The sequence below is a fragment of the Mizuhopecten yessoensis genome, unplaced genomic scaffold (assembly GCF_002113885.1).
Source record: "Mizuhopecten yessoensis strain PY_sf001 unplaced genomic scaffold, ASM211388v2 scaffold8123, whole genome shotgun sequence".
Classification (NCBI taxonomy): domain Eukaryota; kingdom Metazoa; phylum Mollusca; class Bivalvia; order Pectinida; family Pectinidae; genus Mizuhopecten; species Mizuhopecten yessoensis.
Window position 1 is genome coordinate 3,698,455 of NW_018407390.1, and position 17,429 is coordinate 3,715,883.

At 33.6% G+C, this 17,429-nt stretch overlaps 1 protein-coding gene across 26 annotated transcripts in view; it reads left to right on the top strand.

Annotated features, from left to right (window-relative positions):
- LOC110455044 (myosin-9-like) overlaps positions 1-17,429 on the top strand; it is a 101,544-nt gene that overhangs the window by 75,960 nt on the left and 8,155 nt on the right. For 15 of the 26 annotated variants that reach the window (XM_021504940.1, XM_021504942.1, XM_021504944.1 and 12 more), the window contains 9 exons: positions 3,758-3,799; positions 5,835-5,977; positions 6,220-6,303; positions 7,042-7,083; positions 8,732-8,757; positions 10,157-10,185; positions 10,436-10,565; positions 14,310-14,835; positions 16,374-16,457. In XM_021504940.1, coding sequence (XP_021360615.1) covers positions 3,758-3,799; positions 5,835-5,977; positions 6,220-6,303; positions 7,042-7,083; positions 8,732-8,757; positions 10,157-10,185; positions 10,436-10,565; positions 14,310-14,835; positions 16,374-16,457 — 1,106 coding nt within the window. The remainder of the gene's footprint in view (positions 1-3,757; positions 3,800-5,834; positions 5,978-6,219; positions 6,304-7,041; positions 7,084-8,731; positions 8,758-10,156; positions 10,186-10,435; positions 10,566-14,309; positions 14,836-16,373; positions 16,458-17,429) is intronic. The other 11 variants (XM_021504950.1, XM_021504952.1, XM_021504951.1 and 8 more) reach the window with 7 other exon arrangements.

The window sequence follows — 17,429 nt, forward strand, 5'->3', positions numbered from 1 at the left end:
ACCTTGACCTACTTTCAAGGTCACAGCGGTTAAATATGTTAAAAATTTCAAACAACAATATCTTAAGAACCATTTGAACTACAGTTATGATATTTGGGTATTTTATGTAAACCAGCAGTGCACATTTTTTTTTCGTTACAGTTATGAGGTCAAAGGTCAACTTTAAGTGCTAGTTTGGGGTCAAATGTCAACTTTGGTTAAAAGCTTTAACAGTCTTCTTCTCAAGTTCCATAAGGCCCAGGGTCATGATATTTGGCCAGTAAGTACCTGGGATGTGATGCTATAAAGTTTTCTCATTAAAAAGACCTAGACCTGCTTTGAAGGTTACAGGGGTCAAACATGAAAAAAATTCAAACAACAATATCCTAAGAACCATTTGAACTAGAGTCATGATACTTCGGTATGTTATGTAGACCAGCAGTTCGAATATTTTTCTCAGTTACAGTAATGAGGTCAAAGGTCAACTTTAAATGCTAGTCGGGGGTCAAATGTCAACTTTGGTTAAAAGCTTTAACAATCTCCTTCTCAAGTTCCATAAGGCCTAGGGTCATGATATTTAGCCAGTAGGTACCTGGGATGGAGTGCTATAAAGTTTCCTCATTAAAATTACCTTGACCTTCTTTCAAGGTCACAGGGGTCAAATATGTTAAAAACTTCAAACAACAATATCCTAAGAACCATTTGGACCAGTCATGATACTTAGGTATGTTATGTAGACCAGCTGTGTGAATTGTTTTCTTCATTACAGTAATGAGGTCAAATGTCAACTTTAGTGCAAATCGGGATTCAAAGGTCAATATGGGTTAAAAGCTTTAAAATTAAAATTTTAAGTTTCAAACAACAGTATCTTCAAAACCGTTTAAGAGATGTTAAAATGTCTTGTGTTCTAGTTACCAAATTTGGTCTTAAGTTACCTATATGTCAGTTGCATGTAACAAAAGAAACAGGTGAGCGATACAGGCCCTCTGGGCCTCTTGTTAGAAATACCCAGTCCTTCAACAAAAATCACGCACTCCAAGTCAATATCAGTTTTTATCGGTGGACACGTGATGCACTCCTGGCCAAAATAATAATAAGAATTATCACTTCTCTGATGACATCAGGAGTAGGAGGCCAGCTGGCACTCCTCGATGAAAAACTTCAGGTGATACAGGAAATGGCAATATAAATGTTAACCTATAAAGATTGCCTGTATAAGCACTTTATCAGATTGTTACAAACAATCATATATTAAAATGTAGTATTCCTCAAGATAAATAGTTCTGTGTGTATCCAACACTAAAGAAAAGCTGTTGTAAAATTGAGGAAAATGTATACAATCTGTATTTTGCTACCCTGTTCAATGTAGTGATTTTTTTTATTCAAATCTACATGATTTATGCACAAATTGTCTTGACGCATTGTATGTAATTTGTAGCTTACAACCTATACTTCCTAAAATGTATTATATTATGGCACTCATGTTTTAGTCAAAACTCTGAATTTTATTCTTCATATAATCTTCATGCATGCTTATGTAAATCATCAATCCTCTACCCTAAACTAGTCTCACGTGTATCAGTGTATCTGGATCTATAGCTGGGTCAGGTGCTCATGGAGAAGCACATCTGGGTAGTGTATGCATGTTGTTCTGCTCAATATCTATGTACAGATTAATTCTGGTTTTGATCCTCAACTCTCTTATTAAACTCATTTAGATCATATCTGGCGTCTTGGGTTACCCTGTTTCTAAGGACTTGGGTTACTCTGTTGCTAAGGACTTGGGTTACTCTGTTACTAAGGACTTGGGTTACCCTGTTTCTAAGGACTTTGGTTACTCTGTTTCTAAGGACTTGGTTTACTCTGTTTCTAAGGACTTGTGTTACTCTGTTACTAAGGACTTGGGTTACTCTGTTTCTAAGGACTTGGGCTACTCTGTTACTAAGGACTTGGGCTACCCTGTTTCTAAGGACTTGGGTTACTCTGTTTCTAAGGACTTGTGTTACTCTGTTACTAAGGACTTGGGTTACTCTGTTTCTAAGGACTTGGGTTACTCTGTTTCAAAGGACTTGGGTTATTCTGTTACTAAGGACTTGCGTTACATGTTTCTTAGGAATAAGGTTTCCTATTTCTAAGGCTTTAGATGCCCTGTTTCTATAGACTTGAATTACCCTGTATCTAAGGACTAAATTTCCCTGTTCTCTTTCTCTAAGGGCTTTGGTTACCCTGTTTATAAAGACTTAGGTAACCCTGTAACTAAGGACTTTGGTTACCCTGTTTATAAAGACTTAGGTAACCCTGTAACTAAGGACTTTGGTTACCCTGTTTATAAAGACTAAGGTAACCCTGTAACTAAGGACTTTGGTTACCCTGTTTATAAAGACTTAGGTAACCCTGTTACAAAGGGTTTTGGTTACCCTGTTTATAAAGACTTAGGTAACCCTGTTACTAAGGACTTTGGTTACCCTGTTTATAAAGACTTAGGTAACCCTGTTACTAAGGACTTTGGTTATTCAGTTTCTTAGGACTAAGGTTTCCTGTTTCTAAGGGCTTAGGTTCACTGTTTCCAAGGACTTGGGTTACGCTGTTTCTAAGGAATTAAGTGTTCTGTTTCTAAGGGCTTTGGTTCACTGTTTCTAAGGGCTTAGGTTCACTGTTTCCAAGGACTTGGGTTACGCTGTTTCTAAGGAATTAAGTGCACTGTTTCTAAGGGCTAAGGTTCACTGTTTCCAAGGACTTGGGTTACGCTGTTTCTAAGGAACTAAGTGCTCAGTTTCTAAGGGCTTAGGTTCACTGTTTCCAAGTACTTGGGTTACACTGTTTCTAAGGAATTAAGTGCTCTGTTTCTAAGGGCTAATGTTCACTGTTTCCAAGGACTTGGGTTACTCTGTTTCTAAGGGCTTAGGTTCACTCTTTCCAAGGACTTGGGTTACGCTGTTTCTAAGGAATTAAGTGTTCTGTTCCTAAGGGCTTAGGTTCACTCTTTCCAAGGACTTGGGTTACGCTGTTTTTAAGGAATTAAGTGTTCTGTTTCTAAGGGCTTTTGTTCACTGTTTCTAAGGGCTTAGGTTCACTGTTTCCAAGGACTTGGGTTACACTGTTTCTAAGGAATTAAGTGCTCTGTTTCTAAGTCACTGTTTCCAAGGACTTGGGTTACGCTGTTTCTAAGGAATTAAGTGCTCTGTTTCTAAGGGCTTAGGTTCACTGTTTCCAAGGAATTGGGTTATGCTGTTTCTAAGGAATTAAATGTTCTGTTTCTAAGGGCTTAGGTTCACTGTTTCCAAGGATCTGGGTTACGCTGTTTCTAAGGAACTAAGTGCTCTGTTTCTAAGGGCTTAGGTTCACTGTTTCCAAGGACTTGGGTTATGCTGTTTCTAAGGAATTAAGTGCTCTGTTTCTAAGGGCTTAGGTTCACTGTTTCCAAGGACTAAGGTTCCCTGATATTAAGAAATAAGGCTACCCTTTTTCTAAAGGCTTAGGTTCCATTTCAAAGAACTCAAAATATGTTCTTCATTTGGCATGTTTTTTTTTGTTGTTTTTTTTATCAAATACGCTTATCATTTGGGCACTGTTGATCATGTACAGTGACTAGAACAGTCTTTTGATACATTAAACAAATTGTATTGGCACTGTTGATATTTATACCTCGTACACACCGTACTAGCACCGTTAATAATGTAGTGACTGAAACATTATGATCACTAACAATGCCTTCCATCATTGTGATGTCCTTTATTGTTACTTGTCGTACAAAGGTTTCACTGTTTTATTGCTATAGGAACTTGATGATGAAAAGTCTAAGGGTCCCCAGGTAATAAGAGTAAGTAAGGGGGTCCGTCCTCAGACCACCAACCTTTTCACCTCAAGTTATATAGCTTGTGGACAACTTACTCTAGTGGTTTAGCAATGTATCAAAGGTTTAGTGTCGTGTGTATATGGTCATGCATGAAGCAATGCCATCACATTGTTTTAAAAAGTCTGGTACTTATATAACAGGAGTCAGTATTTTAAAATTTAAATTTGACTTTCTCACCAAATCTAGAAATTGTAGATGAAAGTATCGTATTTAAGTGAAAACCAATACAGAATCTATTATGATCCAGAAAACTCTCTCATCATTCACATAGACAGGTATTCAATTTCTGAAATATTTTAGGCTGGCATTCACATTCTTAGGTGTTAGGTAGAAGCATTGGAATACATCTACCCACATGATTTCATATATAGCAAATGTTATATTTCATTTTGGCTTGATGTGAATCTTTGAACTCTCTGTTTAATTGTGTATTGTAAGTCCTAACTTGTGAATATGATGTTATTGGAATTGAAATTCAAATGCTGTTTTTCTCATTTACTCTGAAATTCATAATTTTCTTCAAATACATTTTTCATTAGCATTGTATCATGTGGGCTGTATTTCTCGGGAATTCATCCTTAGATTTTACTTGTTTCGGTCCCGTTGTTTTCATTAACTGGTAAATCATCTCTCCATCAATCATCTCCATTCATCATTTACATTTACTCAGAAAGTAATCTTACAGATAGAATAGTACATCGTTACAATAAGTGGCGTAGTTGTGTAATTAATCTTATTCGGACCGAGTTTTAGATGCTTTTAATTGATTGCCTTGACTAATTTCTACCATTACAGATATGGAGCAAAAGTTTAATAACACTTTAAAAAGGATGGAAACTTAACAGAGAGTTGTGATAATGAATTAAACAGAATGACTATTTTTATGTTTATAATGACTAAGAGAATAGAAACTGTGTGATTTGTCTTGACAATAAAACTTTGATGCATTGCTAAACCCAAAAGCTGACTACTCATTTGCCATTTACTTTTGGAAGTTTCGGATTAGTTTAGACCCTTCATTTATTTAAAGGAAACTGGTATCTTAACTGCATGCCTACCACAGTGTCCATGTTTTACTAACTCGTTTGTGATTCCCAAACTCCAATTTGTATGTAATGTGATTTGTCAATGCCGACATATTATATATTTTTAACTTCCTTCAATACAAGTCTGATGTCATGCAACTAGCATAATAATATCAATTTATTCTAATTATTTAATCAAAATAAAACAAGACTTTACAGTGCAAAATTATGATTTTATAAATGTAGCAAAATTATGATAAATCATCATTGGAAACCTTTTATGACTATTTAGGAAGTGTCTAAAATGTCAAAAACATTACTATTGTCAGTTTTCTCCGACTTTTATACAAAATCTGTGTGGGAAGTATAACCCTTGAAACTAATTCAAATGAAGTATCATTGCATGCCAGTAATACCAAGTGTTATAACATCTTGTTGATGATGATGCTGATTGGTGATGGACCTTTGAACCTCATTCATTATGTCATTCATACATCCATAAGTGCATGAACGTGCTCAAAATTTAATTCATTAATTCCATACATGTCCTTTAAAATACCTCTGCTTCGTATTAGATTTCTTTACAGTTTATAACAATGTCAATGAATAATGATCCTTTCAGTATATTTTGTGACGACAATGTAGTGAAAAATGAAAAATGTTGCTCACATGTGGGAATTTTCAGTCATTTCGTGAGAATGGACATCCTTTTGCATTTAGCCTTTTACTTTCTGTTTATAAAATCTTCCTTTTTATGATTTAAGACCCTTTCAAATGTTAAATAACTTCTATATAAAGATGAAGGAACATTTCAAATGTTGAATAACTTTTATTTAAGCTTAGTTAAATATTAGGATTGCTTTGAAAGTTTCGTAAAAATCAATTTTATGTTAAAATGTCATTTTTGTTTCAGGGAAATAAAGAAGACCAACCTGAGATAAATTATTTATTTTTCTGTTATAACTTGCTTGCAGGAATCTTTAGATGATGTTGGTACTGATCTGAATGACATGCGCGGTGAACTGCATAAACTGATGGGGGTGATTGAGACAAAGGACCAGGCCATCGAAACTCTGGAGGGACAGCTCAAACACTCCAAAAATGAGATAGAAAACAGGTAAGTGGATCTGATCACAGAATACCAAAGTATACAGAATAGGTAGACATGGTCAATATACGTGTGTATAAAATGATTGCTGATGTACTGAGAAGATGTAGTCCGGCCTGGGTCATAGTTTAAGATCAGACTGTTTATGAAAAATATTGGCTGATTATAAATGGTATTCTAGAGAGAAACAATATTAAGATCACAATTTAATGTTCAAAAATATATATCCATAATTGTTTGATATAATTTAGACAAAAAGCTATGGACCAGCTACAGGGCCTCATGACACATGTGGATGAAAAGCGCAGCATGGAAAATGGAAGCCGTTCTCCAAGGTAAGCCAGTGTGATTATAACAATGGTCTGTGTACCCTACCAATATACCTGTAGATGTATGATTGGAGAATAACATGCTTTAAATAACCAACTTTATTGTACGATGGCAATCATATTAAACAGCTTTATGTTATACCAGAGGAGGTTTGTGATGTTGAAACTGATGTTATACGGGCTGTGACTAGACAACAGTAGCACCAACACCATGGGCCTCTCAGCCTTATCGTACAGTCTCATTCTACATATAGCTTGGCATGTGATAATCAATATATTTGCTTCGTTTTCAAGTTTAAAAACATAGAAATAGTTAAGGCTGACGAAGCAGCAGAATATGACATGGAAAGCAATGGTGTTACAGATACTGTGGTTGTAATTACAAAGTTTGTGTCAGGGATACTCGAGTAACTATAAATGATGGCAGATGGAGTTTACACGACATGGGAGAGTAACGTGGTGTAAATAAGGCTGAGGACACTTACTGTTGCTGATGTGATGAGTGCATGAGTATACTCACTGAATGATGTTCAGGCATGGTGTGAATATCTACCATTCAAAATGGCTGGCTTGTCACCTTAATGTTAAAAATGGCATTTTTAGTTCAGAAATGAATGTTTGCTCTTGCATGTGTATGGAATGCTTATAATGATTTCAATTGTTTGCAATGATAAACTAGATTTCTTTATATTTTCCAAATTTGACAAAGCAAGATTAATGTTTCTTCCATTTTTACTGTTCTAGGAGGAAATCTAGGTCGCCTGTCCGATCGTCCAAAATCCCGAGGTCAAACAAAACTTCACGTTCATTTTTACTCTCTCTTACCCTACCCAATGTCGTCATTGATGTCTTTCGGCAAACAACACATTTTTCTTTTATTTCAAATTAATGGAAAATTTTATTCATTTTGTTATACTGATGTAGATGTTCAGCTTGTTGATAACACATGGTTTCAGTTTCTACTTTATACAATTTGTTAGCACTTAATAAACTTCAGTTAAAGTTAGAATAGTCGATGTTTTATAACAAATTAATATCAAGGACACATAGTAGGGATATATAACATCGCATTGACTCATTATCCTTCTAAAACTTACTTTAGATGTCTTGTATTAATAGACAATAGATTAGAATTTGCTTAAATTTGTTCAGTGTGACTTTGAAATAGCAAAGCTTATGTTGTAGATATATGTATTTACTGGTCGAAATATAACCTCGAATTGATAAAAGGAAAAAAGGTAGAGATGATTTTCATAAATATTTTTTTAGTTACATTGAATTTGAACCCAGACACTTTTCTGAAGTTTAGTGACCAATCTAAATCTTGATGTTTTGAATGGTTACCTGAATTCGATATTGTTCCCCTATCTTGTTGGTGAAAGGTCTTGGTTTGTCACACCTGAATCACGGGTCCCTACCTGCATGGTCTCCTTGAGTAACCATGTGCCAATGTCCTCTGTACCTCTGGTTACTAATCGTTGTCGACACTGCACACACACACTCATCTTCTACAGAACTGCATTGCCTGTTTATTCTTGTGTTTTGCTGGTTTAAGACAAAGCTTCTTTTGCTATTAACGACATATTTTATTTCAGCTAGAATGAAAAGCATGTGATTTATATATGAGTTTTGAATGGTGTGCATGCGAACATGTATAGTATGATATTTGTTTCTGAGTAACTTTTCCTCAGCATGGTAAGATTACTTATAGGATATTATATTAAAAAAAATGATACTATTTCCCTTGTGAGCTAATTATTTTTTCAAGTGACACATTAAACATCATATACAATAGATAAAAACTATTAACAACTTAAGTGTATTCCATTCTGTTACCATGAAGTTCTGGAAATAATCTTAATCTGCATGATATTAATCATACACAAATCTTTAACAAAAATATGGATGAAAATGCCAGGAGCTAATTAATGTAGAAAGAAGATTATGTAAAATGCATGAATTCACTTTTTTTCTTGATCTTTCCTTAGAAGAATGAAACACTTAGGAGAATGAAACACCTAGGGGATTACCATATTTAAAGTAAAAAGCTTCGCTTTCTAGTTAGATAATTGCTCAAGGGCTGTAGTTTTGATATTTTATATAAATTTATTTAAGAAATGAGGATGTTGTAATCAATTTTATTTGCTTTTATCATTATCACATGATTAAGCTCCAGTTTGATGCATGTTCTACCGTCAATTCATTTTTCTCCAGTTAAACAATAAGAATTTGCTCCAATATTAATAGTATCAAAACAGACATTTAAAGATATAAAGCTGTTTCTTGAAAGTTTTGATTTGATGAATTATTTTTGCAACTTGAATGATTTTACCATGATACTTATATTATGTGTGCATTTAAAAAAAATGTAATTGGATTTCTGTTTGATATGGTGGTTTTGCTGTTTGTGCATTCTTTCTTTCTCTGTCTACAGGAAAACAGATGAAGGTAAAATTCCAGGTATTCATTTATTTCCTTACACTCTATAAATAACACTGAATGTATTTCATGAATTTCAGGAAAAAATAATCACAGTATATGCTGTTATATCTGTTCTATTTCTAAGACAAAAAGAACATTTGCTTCTTATGTAAACTTTTTAGTCTGAAGTGATATGCATTGTTAATGTGAAAATTCAACTTTTAGAATATCTTTGACTTTATTATGTATATGAAATGTTTTTCAATTCTAAATCAATCTCTATGTTTATGAGCTATGCTTTTATCAAGGTAAACATGTTGTTTTACATGGATATTTTAAAACATTAATATGCCCTTTTCCTTCCGAGTTCACATGAAATAAAGTTTGTAGCACACCAGACAACTTTTGGTGATTAGATCTTCATATAAAGAGACATCTTTTTGGGAGTGCACATCTTTCATTTTTCCCATGCATCAGTAATATGTTTGCCTGTATCCTCGGGTGAAAGCTTGGCTTTCGGGTCCAAAAAAAGACACCTGCCTTCAACCCTAGTAAAATGATGTAGTGTTAAGCCCTCGTCTCTATCCACTTATGTAATGCTAAGCCCCTCGTCTCTATCCACTTATGTAATGCTAAGCCCCTCGTCTCTATCCACTTATGTAATGCGTTGATAGTGCTTTGGTACCTCTATGTTGGAGGATGGTGTCATTATCAGCTCTAGTTTGTTGAGGGTGTTGAGTGAATGTCTTAATTATAATGTCACTCTTTTCTGATAATATATTCTGTCAGTTGATCCAATACCCCTGCACTTCAAAGGGTGTTTGTAGCCATTTTGTTACTTAACTCATTCACCCCTTTTTTATAATGAACTATTCCAACCTTTGAATTTGAAGGGTTCAAATTTATCTTTAGGGGTGAATGAGTTAACCAAGGTTAAGTAAAACCACTCGATTGAATTATGTATTCACTATAGCTCTTAATGACACCTCCTCCTTTAAATTGGTTGTGGTTTTCTCTATCTTAATTTTCATTAATCTTTTTCAGAACTTGTATTTTGTGTATGCCTTTATCTATACTGAACTTTTCTTTTCCTAAATTTCATTTTCAGGAAGATATTTCAAATATGGTTGGTTTGTTTGAAGATTTATTTCTACCTTAAACAGCATAGAAATCGAAGTATTGTTGAAATAGATTTGATAATGATGTGTTTTTATTCATTTTCAATTAAATATTGCTATCATGTTTTCATTTTAAGTTTTGATAATGGTATAAAGTAGTTATGTTTGATGAGTCAATGTGAATCAGCTGCTTTCAAGCTTTTGCTCATCGTTTTGTCCTTCCTGATTCATACATATTACATCATTTTTGTTCGACTTGAGAGTACGTACGTCTCATAGGATATTTATAAATGCATTTACTTATTTCCCTGTTTTGGTAGACGAAGAACTGACACCTCGTAGTCCTAAGGTAAATCTTGATTTCTAATAAAGACCAAAATACATGGATTTTTTTTTCTTTTGATTTTTTATGTAAAATTAACATTTGTTAAGTTCAAACACCTTTTTTAAATTGGTCAGATGTTGAAACAAGTGATATTCTAAAATATACATAATGTATCTAACGGAATGATGATCAACATCAAAATTTAAAGTGTTTTAGCTCAAGGATTTATTTAAAAGTGCATTCCATAACATATTTTCGAAATTCCTTTTTGCAGCCACATATTAAACCTGCAGGTTCATTTACGAAATTATTGTGCACTCCAGCTTCTGATAAAGATGCTAAGGGTGCTGACCCAGGTATCTCGGTCACACCTGGGCTCTATGGTACAAAGTTTCTGGGAACTAGTAAGTACCACGCTAACCTGCAACTATACACAGTGTTGGCTCAGCGTGTCTGAATGCTACCCGTTGAAAATTGCCTGTAGTTTGAAGTGCAGCTTGATTTACGAGAGAATAATCGAATTTAAGAGGTCACAAAATGGTTTTGGATAGAATACTTTGAATTATTGAGAAAATTTGAATTATTGAAATTCCATTTTTGATTTAATTTTCAATATAAGAATTATTATTATTTCTATTATTGAAAAAAAGAATTGGGAAGTTACATGTGTATTTTAATTGAATCGAATTTGACAGAATGTGCAATTTTGATAGAAAAATATATAACGTCTTTTACATACTTCTTCATAGAATAGATTCCTTTTGGACTTGGGACTCTTAATCAATATCCTAAAACTTTCTGATAACTTTTCATATCATTTTTTTTCTGTCATACTAAATAAGGTCATTGCTTTTGCCGCATGTTGCAAACAGATTACTTTCATCATAACCTGCATCATGGCTGCATCTGCTGTGAAAGTTGGATTTCGACAGTTTGTTTTTACTTATAAATGCCTTCATGTCCATTATAATCACTGTGATATCATGTCCATGATTAATACCAGTCCTGGTTTATTACAGTGTATTTAGTTTCCGTTTTGTGGTATGTAATACTTTTGGTGTTGACAGCTGTTTTTGTGTGCTTTTTTCTTGATTTTGTAGTTCGCTATTGTCATCTATACATCACATGTTGTCAATATCACTTTCATCATTTGCTTGCTTCAAAAACCAGTGATAGCTAGAAACAAAAATAAAACCGATACGAAGATAGTTTATATCTGAAACAGCATCTTTTTACTTCTTTGTTTAGGTGACCATATTGTTCAATTTCATAAAATATTTAGTTTTGGTTGAAATTATAAGGTTTGGCGTATTATTTTTGGTCTTCATTTATATATAAAAAAAAACTCAGAGTTAAAATTAATGTAAAGTCGAATTATGAATCCTTGTAAAAAAAAAAAACAGATTATCTTTATTATTTGAATAAGCACATACTGTAGCAGTACATGAGAAAAGTATTGACAACTATGTATTGGTTATCACTGCTCATCATACAAAGATAATTCATTTGTGATGGTTTTCATTCTGTTTGCGATTGTTTAGAAACTCGGTTTAGATTTGACAAGCCTCCTAAAAGATGGTTTAGTCACCCTAAATTTCAACTCCCTAATAACTCATATTCAAATACCCCAGCTGTACATTAAATTTCAAATATGTTATTTGGGTTTATTTCGCTTATTTAGTTTAACAGCATTACAACATGTCAATCTCTTTTGTGACCCAATTGAATGCTACGAAATGAAAAAAAAAAAAAGTTCATTTATATGCCTAGATCGTGAGGAAATTAACTTCATGGTGTCAACATTTCAAAACATCTTTGATCTTATTAATGTGCTGAACATGTTAACCATTGTAAATTAAAAGTGTAATAATGGTTATACCATGTCTCGTTTTTCTATACGAACACTAATTGTTACGAAAGAACACTTTATCTAAAGTTTAATTACTCATCACGGTGACAAGGCCATACTGTAATGCATGCGTACCGATTAAGTATGTTATCGGGTTATTTTACTATGACTTTCAGCATTCCTATAGCCATAAGCATATATATATATTGGTTTAAGGCCAGTATGCCCCTCCATAGTTAAAAATAAAGCTACGTATGACTCTAGGTATATAAGTGACCTTTAGATAATATGTCATGTTCGTCTGCTGGATAACCAAACTACTCGGTAGTGAAACGGACGTAAAGCCAATCAGTATGACACTTCATAACAAAGTTAGGTCGCAAAAGAGATTGACATGCTGAAAGCCGTTGAACTATTAACATGAAGATATCAGCCTTAATGCCTCTCATTCTTGACTGCGTTAACATTGCTATGCACCATTGTAAAATCTAAATTACAAGTTTGATATATACAAATAACACTGATACTCGATGTTGAATTGGGGTGTTTAAATGTGATTTATCAGGAGATCGATTTGTTTTAGAGGACCTATGAACCGTACCAAGGTGACAGAGAATTTATCTATACAGTCAAAGCGAACATAATTTTGTTATGTTATTATATATCGTCAATATGTATTTGTTTTAATCTTTTTTTTATATAAATTTTGTATTCTCTTGTATCTGCTACTTAATCTAATGCCGGTCCCAAACAGAAAGATAACACCATCAGTTCGAGCACATCATTTGTTTCAGCTACTGTATACTGAAGTATTTCCTCCGTATTGTTATATTGATTTCTTGTCTATTATTTTGGACATATGAATGATGACAAAATCTTATATACAATTTCGGAACCTCATCATTCTAGATACCAATAAATTAAAAATGTCTTAAAAAGAAATTCCATGACTAGTTTTAAAAAAATCAGCAAGTCCAGAAAAATGAGGCTCCACTGTTTCTAGATAGAGCATTCTTTATAGGACAAATGATCAACTTAACTGTTGAAAGAACAAGTTATTAAATTTTTCCAGTATACAGTAGACTATTTATTTCACTTGCTATTTTTTGGCATTTGCAATTAGAATTATGACTTGTTTACCTTTTGAACAAAAAGTGAGAAACCTTATAATAAAATCTTTTTTTTCTAGACTTGTTTGCTCAAAACATAAATTGTACTACACTGATATATTTTGTATAATAACTCTACCGTATGTTGTGTGCGAGACTTATCACACCACTAGGAAATCCTCTAATTTTGAAAATTGTATAAAATTGACTTCAAAATCTTGTATATTTGTGTTCTAACGATTCATGCAATAAGTTGGATCTCTATTAATGTTTCCTACAGAAATTGTAGGTAATTCAGTCTTTCACTTCTCTCAAAACGAGACCCAATGATGGACGAGTGTACTTACCCAGGGTGCAGCGATCACTGTAGAATTTCTTTGTTATACAACCCGGTTATATCTTTCAGTTGATACATCTTTCTTTAAAACAACAAAAATACGTGCTTGTTTAAGTCACTTTAATAGTAGAAAAGGTATGGTCATTTGTAATCTAAACTTCAGAAATTACGAAAGCTAGAATTGGCGGGGCATTTGATACACAATGTCATAATTAAATATACATAATTTTATAATAATAAGGTGAACTGTAGAAGAAAAAAAATATGAAATACAGTTAATAATGGATGCTGTTTCGTAAGTCTATTCTTTTCGAAGTTTTTGGATCTGCCAACAAGCTTTTATCATTTTAGAACTTTAACATGCGATCAACGTCGTCTATGTAAATTGATTAAGTAACCTGTGAAAAGAAAATCCGTTCATGTTTAAGTCAATTTAAAAGCCATTGTGAATAAAATGCTGTCATTAAAAGCATTGCATACCTAATGATTATCGATATACAGTATTCTACACATAATGCTGCGAACAAAATATATCACAATATAATTTTCCTGTTCTGAGCAAAAAAGCATAGAAGCAACTATATGAACACTTTTTTTTTTATCTGTGCTGACTTGTAATATTTACCAAATAACGACATGGTGGTCTGACTGTTATATCAATATCAAGCATATACACAAGTGGATAGAGAAACAAAACCTGTATTAAAAAATATGACCTCTTCTTATATCATCGAACGTCAAATCCTTGTAAACATCATGTGCCTGTTATCTATCCAAACAATGAGTTTTTATATAGAAAATGATAACTCAAGTTTATTCTACAACTGAGAGTGTTTCAATATTTTCTATGTAGAACCACAAAGAACTTCTAGTACGGGGCCAGGGGACAAGGGAGGAGACCGCCTCCAGTCTCTGATATCCAAGTACCGCAGCCACAGCGAGAGCCCATTCCCAGAGCGAAAAATCAAACCCTTGTCATTATCACCGAGCAGTAAAATGGGACTTGTAACGAGGGGCCGTAGCTTTGGACCGGCTGCTCCCAAATCCTCTGATGAGGTGAGTTCCTCTTCCCATACCACAAAGGATGTGGCCAGTACACCTGGCATTGGTTTTGCAACCTCCCCAACACTTCCCACGTTCGCGGTCGATGCCCCAAAGGGGGACGAACCTTTATCTCCGAGTAGTTCTGTCAGTTTTTCTACTGACCTTGATCAAAGTGAACACAAAGATCAAGGTCAAAGTCGCAAGAAAATCAAAAAAAGGAGTGACCGACAGAGTGAGGGTGATGTGGACGATTTCCTACCGGATGGAGACCTACCTATCGACGAAGATGATCTCGATACACAGGAACAGGACGATATTAACGCCCTCATTAAAAAGTAAGTGTGCTGATTATGTGTGTGGTTTGTTCGAAGTGTCAATAAGAAGTGTTGAATTATATGTGTGTATATTTGTATATTTACACCGCACACGTCTTGTCATCACATCACCCTTACTTGTAATATATATATACAGTGGTACCCGTTACCATTTCCTTTCCAATCGTGAATCCATCCCTGACTCGGCTTCTGACACGTAGTACACGGCTCGTAACAAACTACTATGCCACAGTCTTAGTGTGTCCGCAGTGATTCTTAAATTTCTGGCGTTTCTAAATTTGTTTCCTTATATATTCATGCCTGTGTGAAATGTAGGCATTTTATTGTAAGAAAAGTTTTATTTAGTTTTAGATTCAGAATTTGTCTAGAAAAAATAGATGTGCTACATTCTGTGACGTTTTACGTTGCCATATTTTTTGTACATGTACCTTTAGTATATATAGCATGGTGTGACAATTGTGAACCTCCTGCTAGAGTTTGATTTTATCTAGTGTAGTGTTTTTATTTCAATTTGTGCTCATATTTTAGCCCTGTATAGATTTAATTGTTATAGTTTTGCATTTGAAATTTATGCAAATAAGATATTTTTTTATCAAATATTTTGTATGCGAATATTTTCACAAATAAACATCTTCAAAATCAAGGTAAGTTGTAGGCAAATCACTGTACTGTTGACTTTTTCGTCTTTGCAAAAATATTCATTAAGATGCTTTAATAAAATTTTCTTTTGCAAACATGGTTTGGTCTGATAGCCAGTCTTGCATCCTATACAAACATATGCTATTCAACAGCATAAACCTTTCTGTAACATTGCATCCTCTCCATTAATGAACTAATAAACATCTCCAAGTCCGGAAGCAATAAACCATGCACCCAATATTATGTACGGCAACTGCTCCAAATGTATACAGTAAAAATTATATTTGGGTTAGGTATTGATGAAAAAATATAATCCAAATCCAAAAATCCAAGGAATTTATAATTTTAAGGTCACTTACCGTAAACAATACAGTAAAACCTCGTTATTACGGCCCGGAAATTTTCTGTATTGTTTGTGCAATGTTCTTTAAAATAATGACGTTTGGCTGTATTTGTAATCCATTTAATAACATTTATACGTATTCACTTCAGTGTAGATCTAACATTCTAACTACAACATAGGAAGGATACTGGTAAAGTTGTATTATTACCAAATTAACTGCACATTTCTATAAACAAATATATATTAATGTATTGTATGTCTGCGAAAACTGTCTCAATAATTTGTTCATATTTGTAGTATAATTTTTATCCTATAAATTTTTCATTGTTTAAGGTGTTGTCACCGTATGTAAACCCCCATTTTATCGCGATAATATAAAGTATTAAATAAAAATGTAATATTTTATAATTATTTATAAAAAAAAATCTTCATTTAGGGTGCATGGTTTGACTATTATACACGCGTGGATTATTTTGTTCCCGATTATTTTGCCAACAAGACCTACTACCCTATTGAGTTAACCCGCTAACTGTGGTCTGTGTTCGTTCCTCTACAGTTGCTATAGATCACATTTGTTATTCCTTGTGACACTGCGCAGACAGCGTGGAGCTTCTGGGCAAGCACGCCCGGGAGGTAAGATGTAGGTATCTCACGCTCCTACTATCATATATAACAATCAAGAACTTCTCCTTTCTTTCTCCTTCCCAGCCTCAAGTTACTGTGTTTCTACACGGTCAAATCACTTTTTCATAAACGTAATTAAATTAATATTTCCGTTTGATACGTTTATTAAGCTAGTAGATATAATTAAGCTAGTAGACACATGAAGTAATTTTCAAATTACCTGCTTTACGCCTTAGAATATTGGTAAAAACAGCCATATATGTTGCAACTAGTATTGAAACTGTCGGTTTGTAAGTGAAAACAATTAGCTATAAATAAACTATAGACGTACTGGTAAATTATACAAATACTACCCAACCCATCTTTTCATCAGGTAGAGCTAATTTTCTTTAAAATATATGCTAGCAGCCTTACTGAAATTTAAGTGAAGTGTATTCTAGTGCTTCATTTTCTATATCAATTGAAACGTATTTTGCCAGTGTTTAGTGTTAATCATAGAACGTAATTATTTTATTTTGTGTGAGAACTAGCTGACCGGGTTCTTAATGTTGCAGCAGAAATTACATTCTATTGAAAGAAAGGGAAAAACTAAAAGCGCTAAGCTTGTTTTTCCATCCCTCTGAAATCATGTGTTTTAATAAGGTTATTTGATTATTACATAGATGTACTGTTTAAACTTAACTAAATCGGAAGATGGTATAACTTTCTATCCATAACGTCGTTGATTTTTAAAATATAATTGGCATCATACATTTAACGAAACTAATAAGTATCCGTTTTACAATTCGATCAAGTTTGAAGGATTATAGGAAGAAGAAAATCCAAAATAATATGTTTCGTATAACGATAGCTGGACATTATTAGCATACACTAATATGAATATAGAATAGAGAGAATGTAATTTGGACTCGGTAGGAAAGATGCAGTTGAATCGCCAACATCCCCGCTTCCTACTTCTTGTCTAGAAACATTAGAACATTAACCGAAC